General features: G+C 31.6%; 1 protein-coding gene across 1 annotated transcript in view; it reads left to right on the forward strand.

Moving 5' to 3' along the window:
• Positions 1-18,086, forward strand: part of BIRC6 (baculoviral IAP repeat containing 6) — a 300,333-nt gene that overhangs the window by 202,299 nt on the left and 79,948 nt on the right. The window contains exons 62-65 of the mRNA XM_051976128.1: positions 137-437; positions 1,655-1,872; positions 2,745-2,909; positions 3,857-4,025. Coding sequence (XP_051832088.1) covers positions 137-437; positions 1,655-1,872; positions 2,745-2,909; positions 3,857-4,025 — 853 coding nt within the window. The remainder of the gene's footprint in view (positions 1-136; positions 438-1,654; positions 1,873-2,744; positions 2,910-3,856; positions 4,026-18,086) is intronic.

Genomic DNA, 18,086 nt, shown 5'->3' on the forward strand with positions numbered 1-18,086 from the left:
TATATAATAATTTTTAGTTGTTTTCTAAAGATTATTTTTATCTTCATTTAGTTGCAGGAATATTTTCTGCAAAAAAGGAAATAATTTTATATTAATATGAATATAGGTAAAACAGTAAAACTTTATTCTTTCTTAGGTTAGTGCCCCAGTAGTTACATCTACCACTCAAGAAAAGCCAAAGGACAGCGATCAGTTTGAATGGGTAACCATTGAACAGTCAGGAGAATTGGTTTATGAAGCTCCAGAAACCATTGCTGCTGAACCTCCACCAATTAAGTCAACAGTACAGACAATGTCTCCCATACCTGCTCATTCTTTAGCTGCCTTTGGATTGTTTCTCCGTCTACCTGGTTATGCTGAGGTGTTGTTAAAAGAGAGAAAACATGCCCAGTGTCTGCTTCGATTGGTATTAGGAGTAACAGATGATGGAGAAGGAAGTAAGTATTTAAAATTAACAATTGATTTATTTCAAGGGTCATTGTAAAGTCCTAAAAATTGTCAAGTAAAATTCTTAATTTCATCAGATACTCATTATTTATTTAATCCTTGCTAAGTTTTATCATTTTGCTTTTTTATGTGCTTGATTCCACTAAATTGACTCATTTGGACATGACTGATGAATTAATAGCTGGTTAAAGAAAAGGAACATGACAGAGTAATAAGACTTGTGTTTTGATTTGCCTTTTTTCTTGGTGACCTCCTGTTTCCTAGTTTTTTGATCCTAAAATTTAAAAATATAAAGAGATTTTTATTTTATGATTGTTATCCCACAAATGTTTTCCAGGTTGTTTTTTCCCCTTGGAAGTTTAAAGAAAATCAAAGAATACTTTCAGGATTCCTTTAACATGACTAATTGTCAACCTGGCTGATTAGTTTATAGGCTAGACACTTTAAAGAATTTTGACAAGACTTATAAGACATTATATTTTTCGAGGATTTTTTTTCCCCTCTTTCTTTTGGTTAAGGCTAGGGGTCAGGGATGTCTAGGAAGGGGAAATAGCAAAGTCAAATCAACAAAAAGGGAAAGCATATTGAAATATTGTCTTAAAAATGTATAGAGTATGAGGCAATCCCAATAGGCTTTGGATAGAAAATGCCAGCTGCATTCAGAAAAAGAACTGTGGAGATTGAATGTAAATCAACACATGTTATGTTCACTTCTTTTTTCTTTTTTCTTTTCTCTCACATGGTTTTTCCTTTTTTGTTCTGAATTTTATCTCACAACATGATTCATGTAGCAATGCACATTAAAGATTGATTAATTAGTTTTTAAAATGTATAAATGAGAAGGAAGTTGAAAAGGAAAGAACAAATAGGACATATTTTGTTACAGAGAAGATTATACATCTATTTTAAAAACAAGCTGTATCAAATAAATATTGTAGTTTCATTTGGAATCTTTATATTCTTTGTATTTTTAAAGTGTCAGATTTCTCTTTGAAAGTTAGTTAAATGTGAGAATAATATTTCATCTGCTTGATTCACAGTGAGTCTCAGATTCAGTCAGATATGTGAGTGCAAGAAATAATTCAAGTTTTCAGATTAATGTGAAATTATTAGGAATTTGATTTGACATTTCATTATCATTGTAAATTTGACCTCATTATGAATAAATAATAATCAAGTAATTCTTATTTCATTTTTCTTAATCCAGGTCATATTCTGCAGTCTCCTTCTGCCAATGTGCTTCCAACTCTTCCATTTCATGTACTGCGGAGTTTATTTAGCTCCACACCATTGACTACTGATGATGGTGTACTCCTAAGGCGAATGGCACTAGAAATTGGAGCTGTACACCTGATTCTTGCTTGCCTCTCTGCCCTAAGCCATCATGCTCCAAGAGTTCCTAATTCTAATCTCAATCAATCAGAGGTACATTGAATCTGTTTTTTTTTTTTTAATTATGTAATGCTACTACAAATGATTGTAATAGAGTGAATGGTTGAAGGTTCCATTTAAAGCCTAATTATATTAATTATACTGTTATAACACAGATGTAGAAGAAAATATCACTCCACACACTCATTAATAACCTACATGACATCAGACGCTACTTATTCTATAAAAGAAAAGCAAAAATGAAATGGTTCCTTCCCTCAAGAATCTTACTTTCTATTAGAATGATAAAACATGTACACAGATAAGTAACTAAAGTTACTTCAAGAAGAAAGAACTAATACTTGGAGGAGCAAAAGAGGGCCATATATCAGGAAAAATTTTATGGAGTAGATGAGCCCATGCTAAAAGACACAGGCAAGGAAATAATTTTTTACAGGGGTGGAGGACACCCTGTGCAGAGACACAGAGAAAGGACATTGGCTGATTAATTTCACATCACAAGAGTGCTTTGCTACAGGTACTTTTGTCATGACTTAGTAATATGAAATACAATTGGAAAAGTGTTTGATAACTATATAGTAGAGGACATTCAGTGCCACATTCAAGAATTTGTAATTTACCTTGGAGACCATAGTGAACTACTGAAGATTTTTGAGAAAGGGAATGAGTTTATGACTTGAGTTTATGTAGTAAAGGTTATTTAGTTTTAATCTATAACATTTTTTTACCCTGTGCTGGATAACAAAAATTAAAAATTTCTTGAAAAGCAAGAAGAACTTTGTAAGTGTAGAGAACTTCTGCTATTTGACAGTATTTCCCGAATGTAATGATAGCTGTTTCCTCCTTTTTTTGGTAAAGATTTAGAGAATTATTTGCAAAATTACTTTATAAATAATTTTTTTAAGCCCCCAGTGTCAAGTACACATAACAATGCATCAACAGAAGAGCAACAGCTTTACTGGGCTAAAGGAACTGGCTTTGGAACAGGTTCTACAGCTTCTGGATGGGATGTGGAACAGGCTTTAACTAAACAAAGATTGGAGGAGGAACATGTCACCTGTCTCCTGCAGGTATTTTTATTTCTCATGAGAATGAAATAAGCCATTATTTATAACTAGTGTTTTTTAAATGATTGTGTCATATTTGATATCATTATCTAACATTTTTATTAAGGCATTAGGACATCCTAATTATATTGACCATTGTGTCATTACTTTTAAACTACTTTAAATACTTCTACTTTCAAGTATCAATTTCTTTCCCTCAATGTGACTTCACTATTTAGGCATTGGCAAAAGGAGATGACACAGAATATAGCACAAACTACTTGTCATCTCCTCCAGCATTCTTATTGTATCTATAATTTTTTTTTATCTTTTGCATATCTCTTGATTTTTATGTGGTCATGGGCTTGAAATAGACTATTTTGACCAACCTTTCTAGGTTTAAGAGGCAGCTTATCTTAAAGTGAGATGAAAAAGGTAAAGTGGAGAAAGAAAAAAGAGCAAATTATTACTTCTGTCAATAACTTTAGGATTTTATGTTCTATAGTCTGCAACTTTTTGATCAGAATGAAAATAGATGACTCCATTCATGGAACATTCCATGTTCATCCATTCTAAGATTTTTCTTTCCCTCAGCCTTTGTAATTGTTTTTTAATTTCATTTCATATTTATGATAATAATATTGGGGACATTATTACCTTTATAATATTATGCATTGTTATCTGTAAGGCATTTTTTCCTGCTAAAAGAAAGAGTGCTTTTTTGTTATTCATTGCTTGAAATTTATATTGTTTAAAGTAGAGTAGAAATATTTTCTTTATTGTACTATAAGTAATTGAAGCTTTAATTGAATTACAGAACAGGTGATGAAGTAGCTTTTCTTTTTAGTTTTCTATGACACTTTTGTTCCAATAAACAAAATAGCTCCTAGTAACCAGTAAATTAACCTTTTAGCAATTTCTTTCTAGGCAGTTAGAAACATTTATTTATGTCAGTGGTTTTTCATTTCTAGGTTCTTGCAAGTTATATTAATCCTGCAGGCAGTTCAACAAATGGAGATCCACAGTCTACTCCCGAGGGTAGAGGACAGAACAGTAATGCCCTTCCTTCTGTTCTTCTTGAACTACTTAGTCAGTCCTGCCTCATCCCAGCAATGTCCTCCTATCTCCGAAATGATTCCGGTAACTCTCTAGATCATATTGTACTTAATCTGCTGAACCATGCCTTTTTTGTGGAAAAAAATTTAACATGTCATTACAGGGTTAGTTTAAATTAAAAAGTTTGGCCATACTAAAATTGTAGGTTACATACAGTAGCTTTTCCTGCTATTTTATAGTTTTATTTTTTGGTTTTATACTTTTTATTTATTGGAAATGTTTTGCTTCTGGGCTATTTTGAAGGAGCAGTATTCTTCATAATTATGTTAATGGCAAATGCTAAATTGCATTTGTTCTTATTTGTTCAAAAAATCCACACAAAATGGATTTCTTTAGTAATTTTGTAAATGAAAAATGTAGGGGAGGTGGAGATGTAATAGCAATCTTGCATTCTCTTTTTTTGACTTTTAGATAAAATGTTTGAATTTATCTAGCAGATCTCATTTGTGAATTTAAGCCAGTACTAATATATATCGCAATAGATTAATAAAATAGTTATTTTTCCTTAATTCTGTTAATTATATTTTTGAGTTATGCAAATAAATATGCTTGAAATGATAAGTTTATCTTCCAGGAACATAAACAACCAGTAAAATTAACTTTTGAAAGCATAATACTATAACTAGAAATATGTGACCTGATTATTTATTTCTTAAACTTTTCCTTTATTCCTTGGTTTTCATCTCATTGTCATTAGGATGGCCAAAAGTTTAGCAAAAGTAATAAAAGTAAAACACAGTTTATTTTCTTACGTGTCAGCACTAGAATAATTCAGTGAAAGGAAAAGTTGATTTTTTTTTCTTCTCCTAATACTGAGCTGAATCATGTGTTGTACTCACCACATTGCCTCGCCAAAAAATCCCAACTCTCAAACTGTTCTTCATTTTAATAACTTCCCTACATCAAAACAATTTTTAAAAAATGTCATGTTGTCATGTTTAAGTATTTGGACTCATTCACTTTCTTCCTCTCATCTTGATTTTTGTGAAAAAGTGCATGTTTCTCTTTTTTGTTGGTTTTTCTCTTTCATGTTTTATTAATTTCACTTTTCAAGGATAAATATGTGGAAATGCACAAACCTTTGTACTACACTTTAACATTTCTTAAGAAAATCCAAGTACTGAGTATATTATATAGTTTAGAATCTGGATTTTTTTTTCTTAATGTTGAAAAACATTCCTCCTTTACTGCCTTCTCTGTTTATTTATTGAGTTGAGGTTAACAATGTCTAATAAAATTCAATTTTCATTCATTTTAGCAAGCATATTTCACAAATTTCATTAAATTGTATGTGTGCTTTACATACGTACATTTAAGAAGGACTTAATAAATAGCACTTATGTTTCAATTTTCTGATTCAAATAGCTGAAATCTTGTTAGAGAAAATTCATATGCTTTGAAAATGTTAGTGTGGAATTGCAACCAGCAAATATTAGTAAGCAATTATTAAATATCTAATATGTGCTGGTCTACTATACTAATTGCTGAGAATACAGAGATGCAAAGAAGAGTTCATGCTGTGAAGGATCTAGGACATTATCAACAGAGGAGTCACTGAATTAAGAAGGATTTGGAAAGGCATTCTTTAGAAAGTAAAGTTTTAGTTGGCCTTGAAGGAAACCAAGGAAACCGTAAAACTTTGATGAGGATGGATAGCATTCCAGGCATAGAGACAGCCGTTGCAAATGTCTGGAGTCAAGAGATGAAGATTATATTGGTATAACAGCAAGGAAGCCTGTGCCACTGAATTAAAGAGTAAATGAATAGGACTGAAGTGTAAAAAAGACTGATAAAGGTGTTGGTGATAAGTTGTGTGGCCTCTTGTTATGAAGGGCTTTCAGTGCCAGGCAGAAGATTTGGATTTGATCTTTGGTGTGATACAGAAGTTTTTGATTTTGGAGGTGACATTATTTCAACCCTGTACATCACAAAGAATCACTTTGATGGCTGAATAAAGCATAGATTGGAAGGGTGAGAAACTTGTTACAGGAAGACTTCTATTGTAATTGTCTATGCATGAGCAAATGAAGCCTGCCACCAGAATGGGGGCCATATTTGAGGAGAGAAGGAGGAATGTTTAAGAAATGATATTAAGGTAAATTCGAAATGTGAAACATAGTGAGTAGTGAAGAACAATCCTTAAACCTTGATACCATAAACTTGCCATAAATCTAATTCTGTCCACCATTTGAAGTATTTAATTTTTCATTTATTAGCAAGACAGTGACTTAGAAAAGGTTTTTGTGTTTCTTCGTGATTCTTAAATCCTAAATAGGGAAGCAGATATAATTTTCCTCACCTATTAACATGTGATTTTTTGCTTGTTATTATTCAATTGGTCTTAAAATCAGTTCATTATATTTGTTTCAGAATTGGATATATTTTGTTCTGCCATTTATTAAGGCATTTACTATAAATGTGTAATTTTAAGATCTTATATGACTATTTGAAAAAAATTGAACTCATTTTTAGAGAGCATGTGATTAAAAACTTAGGTTCATATTTCATAGTTGTATTGAATTAGGGTGGAACAATTTTCTTCAAGTAAATGAGAAATGCTGTCCATAATGACATACTCTTTATCTAGGATATTTCACATTATTTGCTCCATTAGGTATGAGAACTGAACCATTTTTTCAGCAATGCCTCTTGAGCTTCTCTTCTGTGAATAGTACTTCTAGTATATATGCATTTTAATGGGAAGTTAATTCAATTTGCTTTGAAATATCTTTTAGTATCAAATAATTGTACTACAATTATCTCACTTGTATTTTCACCTTTTTTTTTTTTTTTTTTTTTGCTGTGTCAATTAAGATTAAGTGACTTGCTTAGGATCACACAGCTAGGAAGTATTGTGTCTGAGGCCATATTTGAACTCGGGTCCTCCTGACTTCAGGGGTAGTGCTTTATCTACTACATGAACTAACTGCCCCATCTCACTTGTATTTTATTAAAATATTAGATCTGATAATTGAGTGATTCTGGTGTACTCTTACTAATACTTTTTGGATTATACTGAAAATATTTTGATACTTAGGTTCAGAAGTTTTGCCTATAAATTTTTCTGGGAATGTTTATAGTAGTATGATAATTTCATCTGGAAGTTAAACCAATATAAATTCATTACTAAAACAAGATGAATACCAACTGCTACCTGGAGAGTAAATATACTAGATTACCTATAGGAATGAGATGCCTAGAGGGAAAAATAGGAGTCAGAATATTACAAATCATCACTACCTTTACTTAGAAATAAATTAAGAAGTATTTATTAAGTGTTTATTAGGTGCTAGGCAAAAGCTACAAAAATTATGGAGTTCAAGATTCTGAGCCCAAGAGCTTTAGGAATGGCAGTACTACCTTCATTATTGGCTGAACTATAAGCCTTACCCTCAAAGCCAGTATTCAGTACCTGTCAAGATACAACTTAATAACTTCTGCCGGTGTTGTAGCCAATGCCTTCTCAACAACCACAACTACACTTCCCAAAAAGATGGTCTTTCCATTAAAATAGTTTTACTATCATAAAGCAGAGTTTTTAAGAAGGATCATGGACAGTACCTTCTCATAAAGTAGAGAGATACTGTTTCAGATAAAAACATTTTAATGAAAACTTTACAAGGCAACCAGTCAAGCAAAGTCATCCCAAGGACATTCAAAAATGAAAACAAAAAGGGAACTTCAAAAGGAAAAAATGGAAACAATTTGCAAAACTATTATAAGAAACTTTTTCCAACAAGGGTTATAGAACTATTACACTTTGACCCTAAGCTTATAATTCATAAATAAATAATAATTAAATCATTTTAGAGATTTTCACTAATAAGAACAAAAACAAGAAAGGTATTTGGGGACTGATTGGAGGGGAATTTTACAAACGCATGGAAAATTGTTCAAAATTATAATACTCCCTCCCAAAAAAAGTTTTAAAAGAAAATGAAATGACATGATTACTGACATCTATATTTTCTTTCACGTCTATGCAAAGCTTGTTTGGGCTTTGTCTTAATAGTCACATCAAAGACATTCATGGAGAAGACATTAGTAAGGAATAAACTTTTGCATGCGACTTGCAAACTATGGATCACTTCTTTACCATTTCATAACTTACAGTTATGGTTATTTGATGATTATTAAAGAGAATTTGATTCAGCATTACAAAATGCTATTTTCCAAAATCTTTTATAGCAATTTATGATCCTTTTGTTCATCAGGATAATTAGTATTTCTTGGAAAATGTAGTATCTGTGTCAGTTCATGTCCCCCACACAGTCCAGTTTATAGTTCACCCTTTTCTGATAATAGAAAACCCCAAGATGAGTTGGGCATGCTAAGAAGGACCTCTCATCTTGTAAAGGAGGAGATAATGGCAGAAGACTGATGAGATGCAGAAAATTAGAGGGAGCTTATGGCAAAACAAAGCCTCAACTTTGTTAGATAAAATATGAGATGTGGTTATCATCTAAGCAGGCAAAAGTTGATAGAAGGCCCAGAAATTCTGAGGAGGGCTTTAAAATTTTAGAAAAACAGCAGGGATGAGTAAGATAATCAGTGAAAAGGTCTGTGTAAGAGCCAGTTGAGGTATAACATTGAGTTTTCGCGTGGTATCATTTGATTTTGCTAAAGGAAAAAGTTGCAGCACAGTTCATCCAGCATTCTTGGCTCTTTTAAAAAAGCAAAAGATGTTCTTTGACTTTCCAGAAGTGAAAGGAATAGCAAACAGATAGCATATAGTGAGAAACAGTTGACAGTGGTGAGTGTCAAAATTTAGATTACCGTGGGACACTTTTTCCAGGAACAGGAATATCATTCTCAGCATCTCCATAATTTTTTTCTCTCTTCTTTATAAAACCTTAGCTTAATGCTAGGGGGAAGAAATCTCTTAGTACCAAAGTGTTATTCTAAAGCTGTTGAATCATGTTTTTTTCAATATTAACCTAGGTTTCAGCAAGTAGAAAAACTGGATAGTGACCTATGCCTCAAACACAAGGAGCCAGATTCTCTACTCTAGGAATTGCCCTCAAATTCCAGACCACATCCAGAGCACCAGAAAAAGAGGCCCTGAATTAATCTTTTTTTTTTTTCCCCTTGCTCCTTTGCTTGGCCCTCAAAGGGAAAAAATCCTTTGAGGTGAATCTAACAGATTCTATATTGAAATTAACCATCAAAGTTCATGAAACTGGCTCTTATCACTAGACTTAATTTAAAATGAATCTTTAGTTTACTAAGTCAGTGAGTTGATGGATTATTTCCTATAAGAAAAAGTGACTAATCTGTATTAGAATTGTTTTAAAATACTCAGAAGATTTGGTGAAATAAATTCTCAGTTTTCTTCATTCTGGACAGAATTTAACTTTTTATATTTTTCCTCTTTATATTTGTCCCTTAAAAATCATCTTTCAGACATCTTACCTGCTCACATCTTACCTTTAGGAAAATTTTTAATGATGAATTTGATTGTGAGTAATGAAAATGCTTATCAAAAGTCATGCATAGACTGATAATTGTGGAAATATGTATAGAACAATTGCCTGGGTTTAACATATATTGGATTAATTGCTGTCTAAGGGAAGGGAGTGGAGGAAAGAGTGGGAGAAGAAAAAATGTGAAACACAAGGTTTTGCAAGGGTGAATGTTGAAATATATATTTTGAAAATAGAGCTATTATTTAAATTTAAATTAAAAAAATAGTCATCCATAGGCAAGCTTGTTTCCATGCCTTTTCCTTTCACCTTTGTGAAGCACTAAAACACAATCATTCCCAGGTATAAATCTCACACCCCAGCCAATAGTCTGCTTGTTTCAGCAAAATTATTTGGACCAATGAGTGTGTTGGAATTAATTGTATCCTTTATAGTTGACAGATAAGAAACTTGTCTTTATAGTGTAAAATGTTTTTAAGTTTGATGTTTTATTAGAACTATTAAAAATACTCAAATATATTTGTGATGATATTAGCTTGGGTTTTCTCTCTGGTGCTTGTCCTTGTAAATTCATTACAGGGGATCAAGGCAGTAAAGTGGAGTACTCATCTTGGTTTCCCATTGATGTGAAGGTATACCAGGGGTATATTTTGGCTGTCTTCATGCTTAACCTATCACATGATCCATTTTCTCTTTTATTTATATATTTCCCTGATGGTTACATAGTTGTTTCTTTGTAAGATTTATTTTCTTTTCTTCTTCAAAGACAGTCTAGCAGCCATACATCCTAAACACTGTCTAGCTCAGCTCTGGTTTATTTTTAGGCCTGTTCAACTAAAACTTTTGTACTATTTTTTTCTACATAGAAATATTCTGAATGATAATTCCTTCCTAATCTTGTGCTCTTCTTTCACACTTACATCTATGTATTTTTTGATTGTTTTATTGGCCTGCTTGCTATATGCAACTATTCATTCTGCATTTCCTGCCTTTGCACACTGATTGTCTAATATGTCTGAAGGGCCTCCATTATTTCCTTCTCTTAGAATCCCTAACTTCCTTAATAAGCTCTGACACCATCTTTTTCAAGAAGGCTTTTTCCACTTCCTGTATGTGCTAGAGGCATGATTCTTAGGTTGCGTTCCATCCACTCTTCATCTGTTTTGTATATATACTTGTTTGAATGTTATCTCTTCTATTAGAATATAAGATCTTCAAAAACTTGGAATTTTTGTTTTCTGGAGTTATTCATGTAATTTTTTTCCTTTTCTTTTTTCTTTTTTACATTTAAGGCTGTAGTTGTAGTGTTATCTCTTGCTTTTACTATGTCACTGTTGTGCATTCTTTTCCAGTCATACAATTAATTTGTGATATCTTTTAAGGATTTTCTTACATGCAGATTTCCTTTAGTAATTTGTTACAGTTTATTTAAACCTATTGTACTCTATATATTAAGGGTTCTGAATCTTGGGTCTGTAGATCTTCCACTCCATAAAGGGTTTATGGATAAATTTTTGGGTAGGTCCTTTAACTTATTTCATTCATGTTGCAGTACATCTTTTCATTAATCTTTAACTGAAATTTAACATTCTTTTGATTTGTTTAGAATTTTTTTTCTCTCAGAGATTCACTAGCTTGTCAAAGGAGTTCATGACATGCACAAAATGGTAATAAATCTTCCCTGGTGATTCAGAGCAATTTTAATTATTTAATAAACATGATATTTTGTGATTTTGCAACCTTTGTAGCATCACCACAGGGTGGTTATTAGTGTTGATAAAGATGAAGAATTTATAGTACTGATTAATAGAATGGGCTTCCCATGGAATTTCATTTCACAATTTTCAGTATACATCATAAATATCTTTTTTTTTTTCTTCTATAGATTTTACCTCTTTTTAGTGATTCTGGATCTCAGTGAATAGATCTATTGTTATGGAATTTGAAGCCAACTACAAAATGTCATCTATAAACTTGATCTCTTGTCATTTTGCAATTGGCTTATATCATCTCACAGAAGATGAGCAGAACATTCATCAGTTTTTCAGTAATTATATCTTCTTAAGGTATCTTGTAGATCTTGAGAACCTTAATAGAGGAAAGTCTATGAAACTAAGGTTACCCTACTGAGGCATTCTAACACAATAAGATCTTGTATTTTCAATTTTTTACAGTTTTTCTGTTGTAGCAGATATAACCTAATAGAAAATCTTTTCAGTTATCTGCTTCTTCTCATCTTATATTTTCAAAATAGGAATATTCAGGTGAAGAAATGGGTTAGTAGTTATTGTTGTCAAACTCCTGATTTGTACACTAATAGTATGTCTGTAATTTGGAGATCTTTACTGATTTCAGACATTTTAAGAATTAATCTTTCATAATTTAAAAAATTGTCCCCTACTACTTAGACTTATTCTTTTGGTATAGTTTCTTTCTTTCTTTTTTTCTTACCATAATATATCCCTCATACGTTCATTAGTGATTGAAATCTTAGTTCCAAATGTGGTATTTCTGCTCTTGTCCATTCTATACTAACTACATTAGCCTATTTGCTCTTTCTTATGGAAAATATTATACTTCATATTCCTCTGCTTTTGCTCCTTCTCATTGTTGCCTTTTATAATTTCTAGTCTCCTTTGAAATTCTATTAAATGCTGCCTTATTCTCCCTGCTGCAACATTTGTTTTATATTAGTTTGCATAGATTTTATATTTAATTTGCTGTTCACATATTGTTTTCTTTGTTAGAATGTAGTTCCTAACACACAGTCCATTAATGGTTCATCTGTTGGTTTTTATTTGTTTTTGGGTTTTTTTTGGTCTTGAAATTCTTGTGGGTAGATATGGTTTAGTTGTTTTCCCATGTACTAAAGTTTTTGCCAACTAGCTTTCACATCTACATTTTTTACTGCTTCCTATGACTGTGCTACTTATAATTTCCTACCTCCTCTATAATGTTTTTGAAAAGAACTTAGTTACTTGACCAGTGTTGCCTTTCACTTTGATATCTCCTTCTTAAGTTAGAAGGAGAATCAGGTATTTCCTGGCTCAGGAAATTTCTGGCATCTTATTAAAGTGTTGATCATTCTGTAACAGTAAGAAATGATCCGTGTCTGTGGGTATCCCCATTTTGTGTGTGAGAGAGCATGTTTGCAGACGTGTTTGTGTGCATCTGTGTGGATGTGTGACTTAACAAGTTAGGATGTACTTAGAAACAGTATTGTTTTCTTTATGTTTTTGAATGTGGAGTTCAGTTTTAAATTTGATTAATAGACCAAGCACACATTCAGTTATTTCATGAATATGTCCTACACTGATGACTAGTTTTTGTCTGTATGTTAAGAGAAAAATTTCATTCATATCTGTTGCTTCCCCATTCTTTTTCTTAAAACACAATAGTAAATAATTTACAAGTATATGCTATTTTTTCATCATTTGCTAACTTGTAGCTGTATTTATTACTCAGCAGCATTTTCTCCATGTCCAAGTCATTTAATATTAATAAACTTTTGCTTAGTTTGAAGATGTTAAGTTCTTAGTAGAACTTTTCAACTTTTTCTAGTTTCCTTGATTGATATTACATAATTGACAGTTATCATCATGTTAATATTTTGGCTTATATTTATTGTGAATTCTGAAAAGCATGATTACCAAGTGACCTATGAAATAATGTTGCTTTTTACCATTAGGTAGAAGATGAGGCTAACTCAAGAAGTTACAAGGCATCTTTCTTTTGTTGATTTCATTTACAGATAGAATATCAGTAATCAGTTATGTTCCTCCGGTATTTCAGCTTATTTTTCAGATGATAACCCAATATTTAGAGTAAAAAAAGATTTAGAGGTTGTACTCTCTGCCCTTTTTTCTACCGTACTTATCCATCAAAGATTGAATACAATTTGTTTTTTTCCCTTATTTCATAGCTTGCTTTTACCTATTTCTCAGTATTTAATTGAGGTTTTCTTGGCTAGCAGAAATAGTCTTGTCATCAAGACTATATGCAATCTTTCCTTCTTGTTAAAATTTGCCAGAACTGGTACTTTACCCTCATAGTTTTCAAAAGTCCTTATTAACCTTTATGTTATAAAGAGATTTTCACAATTAAATGAAATTGTGTAAAAAGCTCATATTTTCCAGTGGTTTATAAATTATGAAGATTTTTTAAGCTCACTGGCTAGTCATAAGATTATGATCTCAGTGTCTTTAGCAGTAAGCCACAACATAGTACCAGTATCATAATGCGGTTCACAATATTTGTTATAGACTATATACATAAAATAGTATAAATATCATCCCATCTGCAGTGTTACACCAATAGGGATTTGCAAAATCAAGATTTGAGGCCATGTCTCAAATGTTGAACCATAGTGTTCTTTCTGCACTATTCTTTCTACCTCTTAAAATTTTAGAAAAATAGAGTTGATGCCCTACTTTTTTATTTTTATTTTTATTGATTATTGCCCTTTGAAAGCCATTTATGTTCCTTGCAATGAAAGTGTGAGTTAGTGGTAATCAAGAAAAATGTGATTGATATGTGACTTCTTCAAAATATTAGAATAGTAACCAATTCATTATCTAGTCTTTTTCTCTTAAGTACAAGATGACAAATATATATTAAAAATGGATTTCTTAGATAATATTTCATTAATGTTTTGAGAATTATTTAAAAGCTTTGCATTTATTAAAGCTGGGAATCAATTTTGATATAGTGAAAAGAGACCTGAACTCACTAAGTATTTCCTGACTTGAATCAGATAGCATTCTGAGACATTGATTGCTAGTGCTAGTACTGTGTTCACTATTTGCTTAGTGTCATTCAGCATCTCTGGTCCAGTTTGCCTATTGGTGAATTTCCAGAGTTGATTCCAGTTCTAGCATCCCATAATTGTTTCAGTTTTTTAATAATTTCTATAGTATTTACAAAACTCATCTCACCTATTTATTTCAGAGTTAAGTATATCATTTTTCTGAAAATATTGTTACTGCAATAAAAGATCTCTGATTCATTTTGCTCTTAAATATTATTTTGTGTTCTTTTTCATCGTTCTGTCTGGAAGCAAATTTAAAGTATTTTTTGAATTCAAAGTAATTTTGTTTGCATAATTTAGAGGTGTTTCTTTTGTTGACTGTAGAAATGTGACATATTCAAAAAGATTATTGATTAACTTTCTTTTTTAAATTAAATTTGTGCAAACCTTTCATAGATTTATCAGAATTAATTATTAGATAAGAATTTTTAAAATTTCTTTTAGAAGAGAATTTTCTAAAAAGGTAGAGACTGAATTAAGTTTGTAGGTATGATTATATTGGTACAATCTCATTTTTCATATTTACTTTAGCTAATAAAAATTGTTAGGCAACTAGTAGCTCAATAGAGAGTTGGTCCTGAAGGAAGTACAGAAAGACTGGAATTCAAATCCAGCTTCAGACACTTCTAGCTGTGTGACCTTGGGCAAGTCCTTTAACCTTTGATTGCCTTACAAAAGGTTTACTGGAGTAGGAAATGGTAAACCTATCTGGTAATATTGCCAAGAATATAGCTACAGTTTTCCATGGGACCAACAACAAAATTAAAATGTTTAGAAATAATATTATTCTAAATATTTTAGTTTTTAAACTTTTAAATAAATTGTTTTAAATACTCTATAATGAATTAGTTATTGGGTTTGTTTTTTGCTTTTCATATTAATGTGATTATGTAATTGGACACTCCTTTTTACTTAAGTTCTTGATGTAAATTCACCATACATCAGTATGTATGTTTTTGATAATTTCAGAATTTAAAAGCGCTATTAGATTTTGTCCTATTAAATCCTTTCATTTCATTTTGTTTTATTGATCCTTTATTTGAAATCTACTCCCTTGTTTTACAGATGAAAAGTGACACTTGAGCTTAATTTTCTTTGTAATGTATCCAAGTGACATCAAATCACATAATTGGGAATAATTATTCAACAAATTGAATGCATTTATTAATGCATAAATCTATTAAAGGACTGGCACTATATTATTTAAAATCAACTGATCAAAAATTTTGTTCATAGAGATAGTCACATTTTGTAGGGAAAATATTTATAGCCAATCTGTTAGTACTTACATGTGTAGCTAATAAATAAATATTTGTCTTTCTAGTAAAGAGCTTTTGTCACTTTCAGATTTCAGTGAGAATTTTGTCTTAGGATTGTTGATATATAATCCTGAAAATGTCTTGCTAGGCATAAGCTGGCTTCTAGAAAGTTTTTTTTTACATCTCTGTTGTTTACAAGAGCAATAAATGTGTCATGGAAGCAGTTTTACAGTTATAATCTTCATATTTCCTTTTCCTTAAGCTCACAGCAGCAGTTCTCCTGAGCCACTTCCCCAGGCTCTGCTTAATGAATGTCTCAAAAGCAATGACATCAAAATCTTGTTAATATTGACACTATTTATTTTTTGTCTTAGGAATGCATTTTTATCTACATCCTATAAGACAGATGTATCTATTGGTTTATTTACTTTGTATGTTGCTGAGATTAGCATACATTATAATAAAGCCTGATATTTATAACTACAGCACTTTTTACTACCATATTTTCTTTGTTCTGCTAAATTTCCCTAGAGATACAAAATCCCTAGTCAAAACAATGCTCTATTTTTCTTAAAATGATTGCATTTAGCTTATCCAGCTTGAGGAATATACATACTTAGTCTTAGAACCATTCTTGTTAAAATTAAAAAAAAAAAGAAAACACACAAAACGAGTTCTGTTGTTCCCTATTTTGTGAAAAGAGAATTTAATTTAAAATTTATCAATTAAAAAAAATTTTTTTTATCAATACTTAATATTTTTTTTGACATCTGATTTCATTTCTGTAATTTCCTCCTTAATTGATTCCTGTGTGACTTAATTGATCTTTGAGAATGGCCAGAAAGTATACTACCAATCAATATTCTTCTCTTCTATTGCACCTAATTCTGGTCCACAAATTTCAAATATTTTGTCAGTTATGAGGTCATATTCATTGTTTCTTTTAAATTAAATTTAAATTAAAGACAGTCCCTACCCTCATGGAGCTCACAATATATGTATAAATAAGCTGTCATACACAATAAATATTGACAGAGTGAAGGCACTAGTTTAAGAAAGACTTTGTGTAGAAGTTGAAATTTTGGCTGCATGAGAACTCAGGGAAACTAGGAGCTAGATATGAGGAGAACGCATACTAGACATGCCGTGACAAGAGTTGGGAGCATCTTGTTTGTGGAATAGCAAAGAAGGCCATTTTTACTGATTCATGGGGTAAGGTGAGGTATAAGATATAAGAAGATTGGAAAAGCAGGATGGCTAGTGGTTTTAGTTTATAAAGAACTTTGAATGCCAAGCAGAGGATTTTATATCTGATCCTGGACGTGATAGGAAATCACTTGTAGTTTAGAGATAGTGATAACATGATTGGATCTGCCATTGGGGATAATCATTTTGGTGACTGAATGGGCATTGCATTGGAGACTTGAGGTAGACACATCAACCAGCAGACCTTTGCCGTAATCCTGGCACTAGGAGGTGAGGACATGTTCTAGGGTTGGGGCATTATCAAAGGAGAGAAGAGACCATATTCAAGAAATGTTATAAAGGTGAAATAAGACTTATCAAGAGTTAGCGACAGAGAGTGAGGAGTTGAGGTGTGTGTAGAATTTGGGGGAAAAAATGTTGTACTTGACAGTAATTAGAAATTATTCTGTGTACATGCATCTCAGTCCCAGTTTTTACTTGACTTCCATTGACACAATGCTTAATTTCCTATTGGCCATCTTCGCTTAGATGACTTATAGGCCTGTCACATTGAATAAGTCTGAAAAGAAGGGCTTATTTTTCCCTGACTTGCCTTGTTTTTCATATTGGTGCCATCATTTTATTCATTCAAATTCAAAATTGATTTTAATTTGTTAAATCAAAAGGAACAGTATGCTTCAGGAACTAATGCATTCTAAAAGCCAAATATTATTTAAGCTTTTCAGTGTTTTAAATTAGCCATTTTAGATAATTTAGTTTATTGCCCATCAATTAAATGGATACTAAAAAGTTGATAGTATTTTTTTTTTAACATAGCGATACCATAGTACTTTTTAAGTTTCATATTCAAATACCCATTAGATCAGTTGCTCTATTATTTTTTGGGTAAAGGAATATACATTTGTGGTATTATTCACATAATCAATTCCTAGGGTGGAACCTTTAGCTACCTATAGGCATCTACAACTATTTTGGTTTTTAAGGTCTTATTCACATAATCAATTCCTAGGGTGGAACCTTTAGCTACCTATAGGCATCTACAACTATTTTGGTTTTTAAGGTCTTCGAAAATCTGAAAGTTTAAGTGACCTTCTTTTGTTCCCACAGCTAGTATGTGTCAGAGACATAATTTAAAATGAAAAAACCTGGTCTCCTGACTCAACTCATCAGCTATCCATTATGCCATACCACATGTCTCCTACATTAAATATCTTTGCCAATATAAATTTTTGAAAGTGAGTTTAGATATCACAGAGGCAAAAGAGTTGATATAAAAAGTTGATAAGCAAGTTGATATAAAAACAAAGAGACAAACATAAACTGATTAGCATAAACTTTGAATTAAGATGCCTAACCTATAGGACCTTCCCAAAATTTGGGGTGCATTGAA

The sequence above is a fragment of the Antechinus flavipes genome, chromosome 2, assembly GCF_016432865.1.
Source record: "Antechinus flavipes isolate AdamAnt ecotype Samford, QLD, Australia chromosome 2, AdamAnt_v2, whole genome shotgun sequence".
In the NCBI taxonomy this organism is placed as follows: Eukaryota; Metazoa; Chordata; class Mammalia; order Dasyuromorphia; family Dasyuridae; genus Antechinus; species Antechinus flavipes.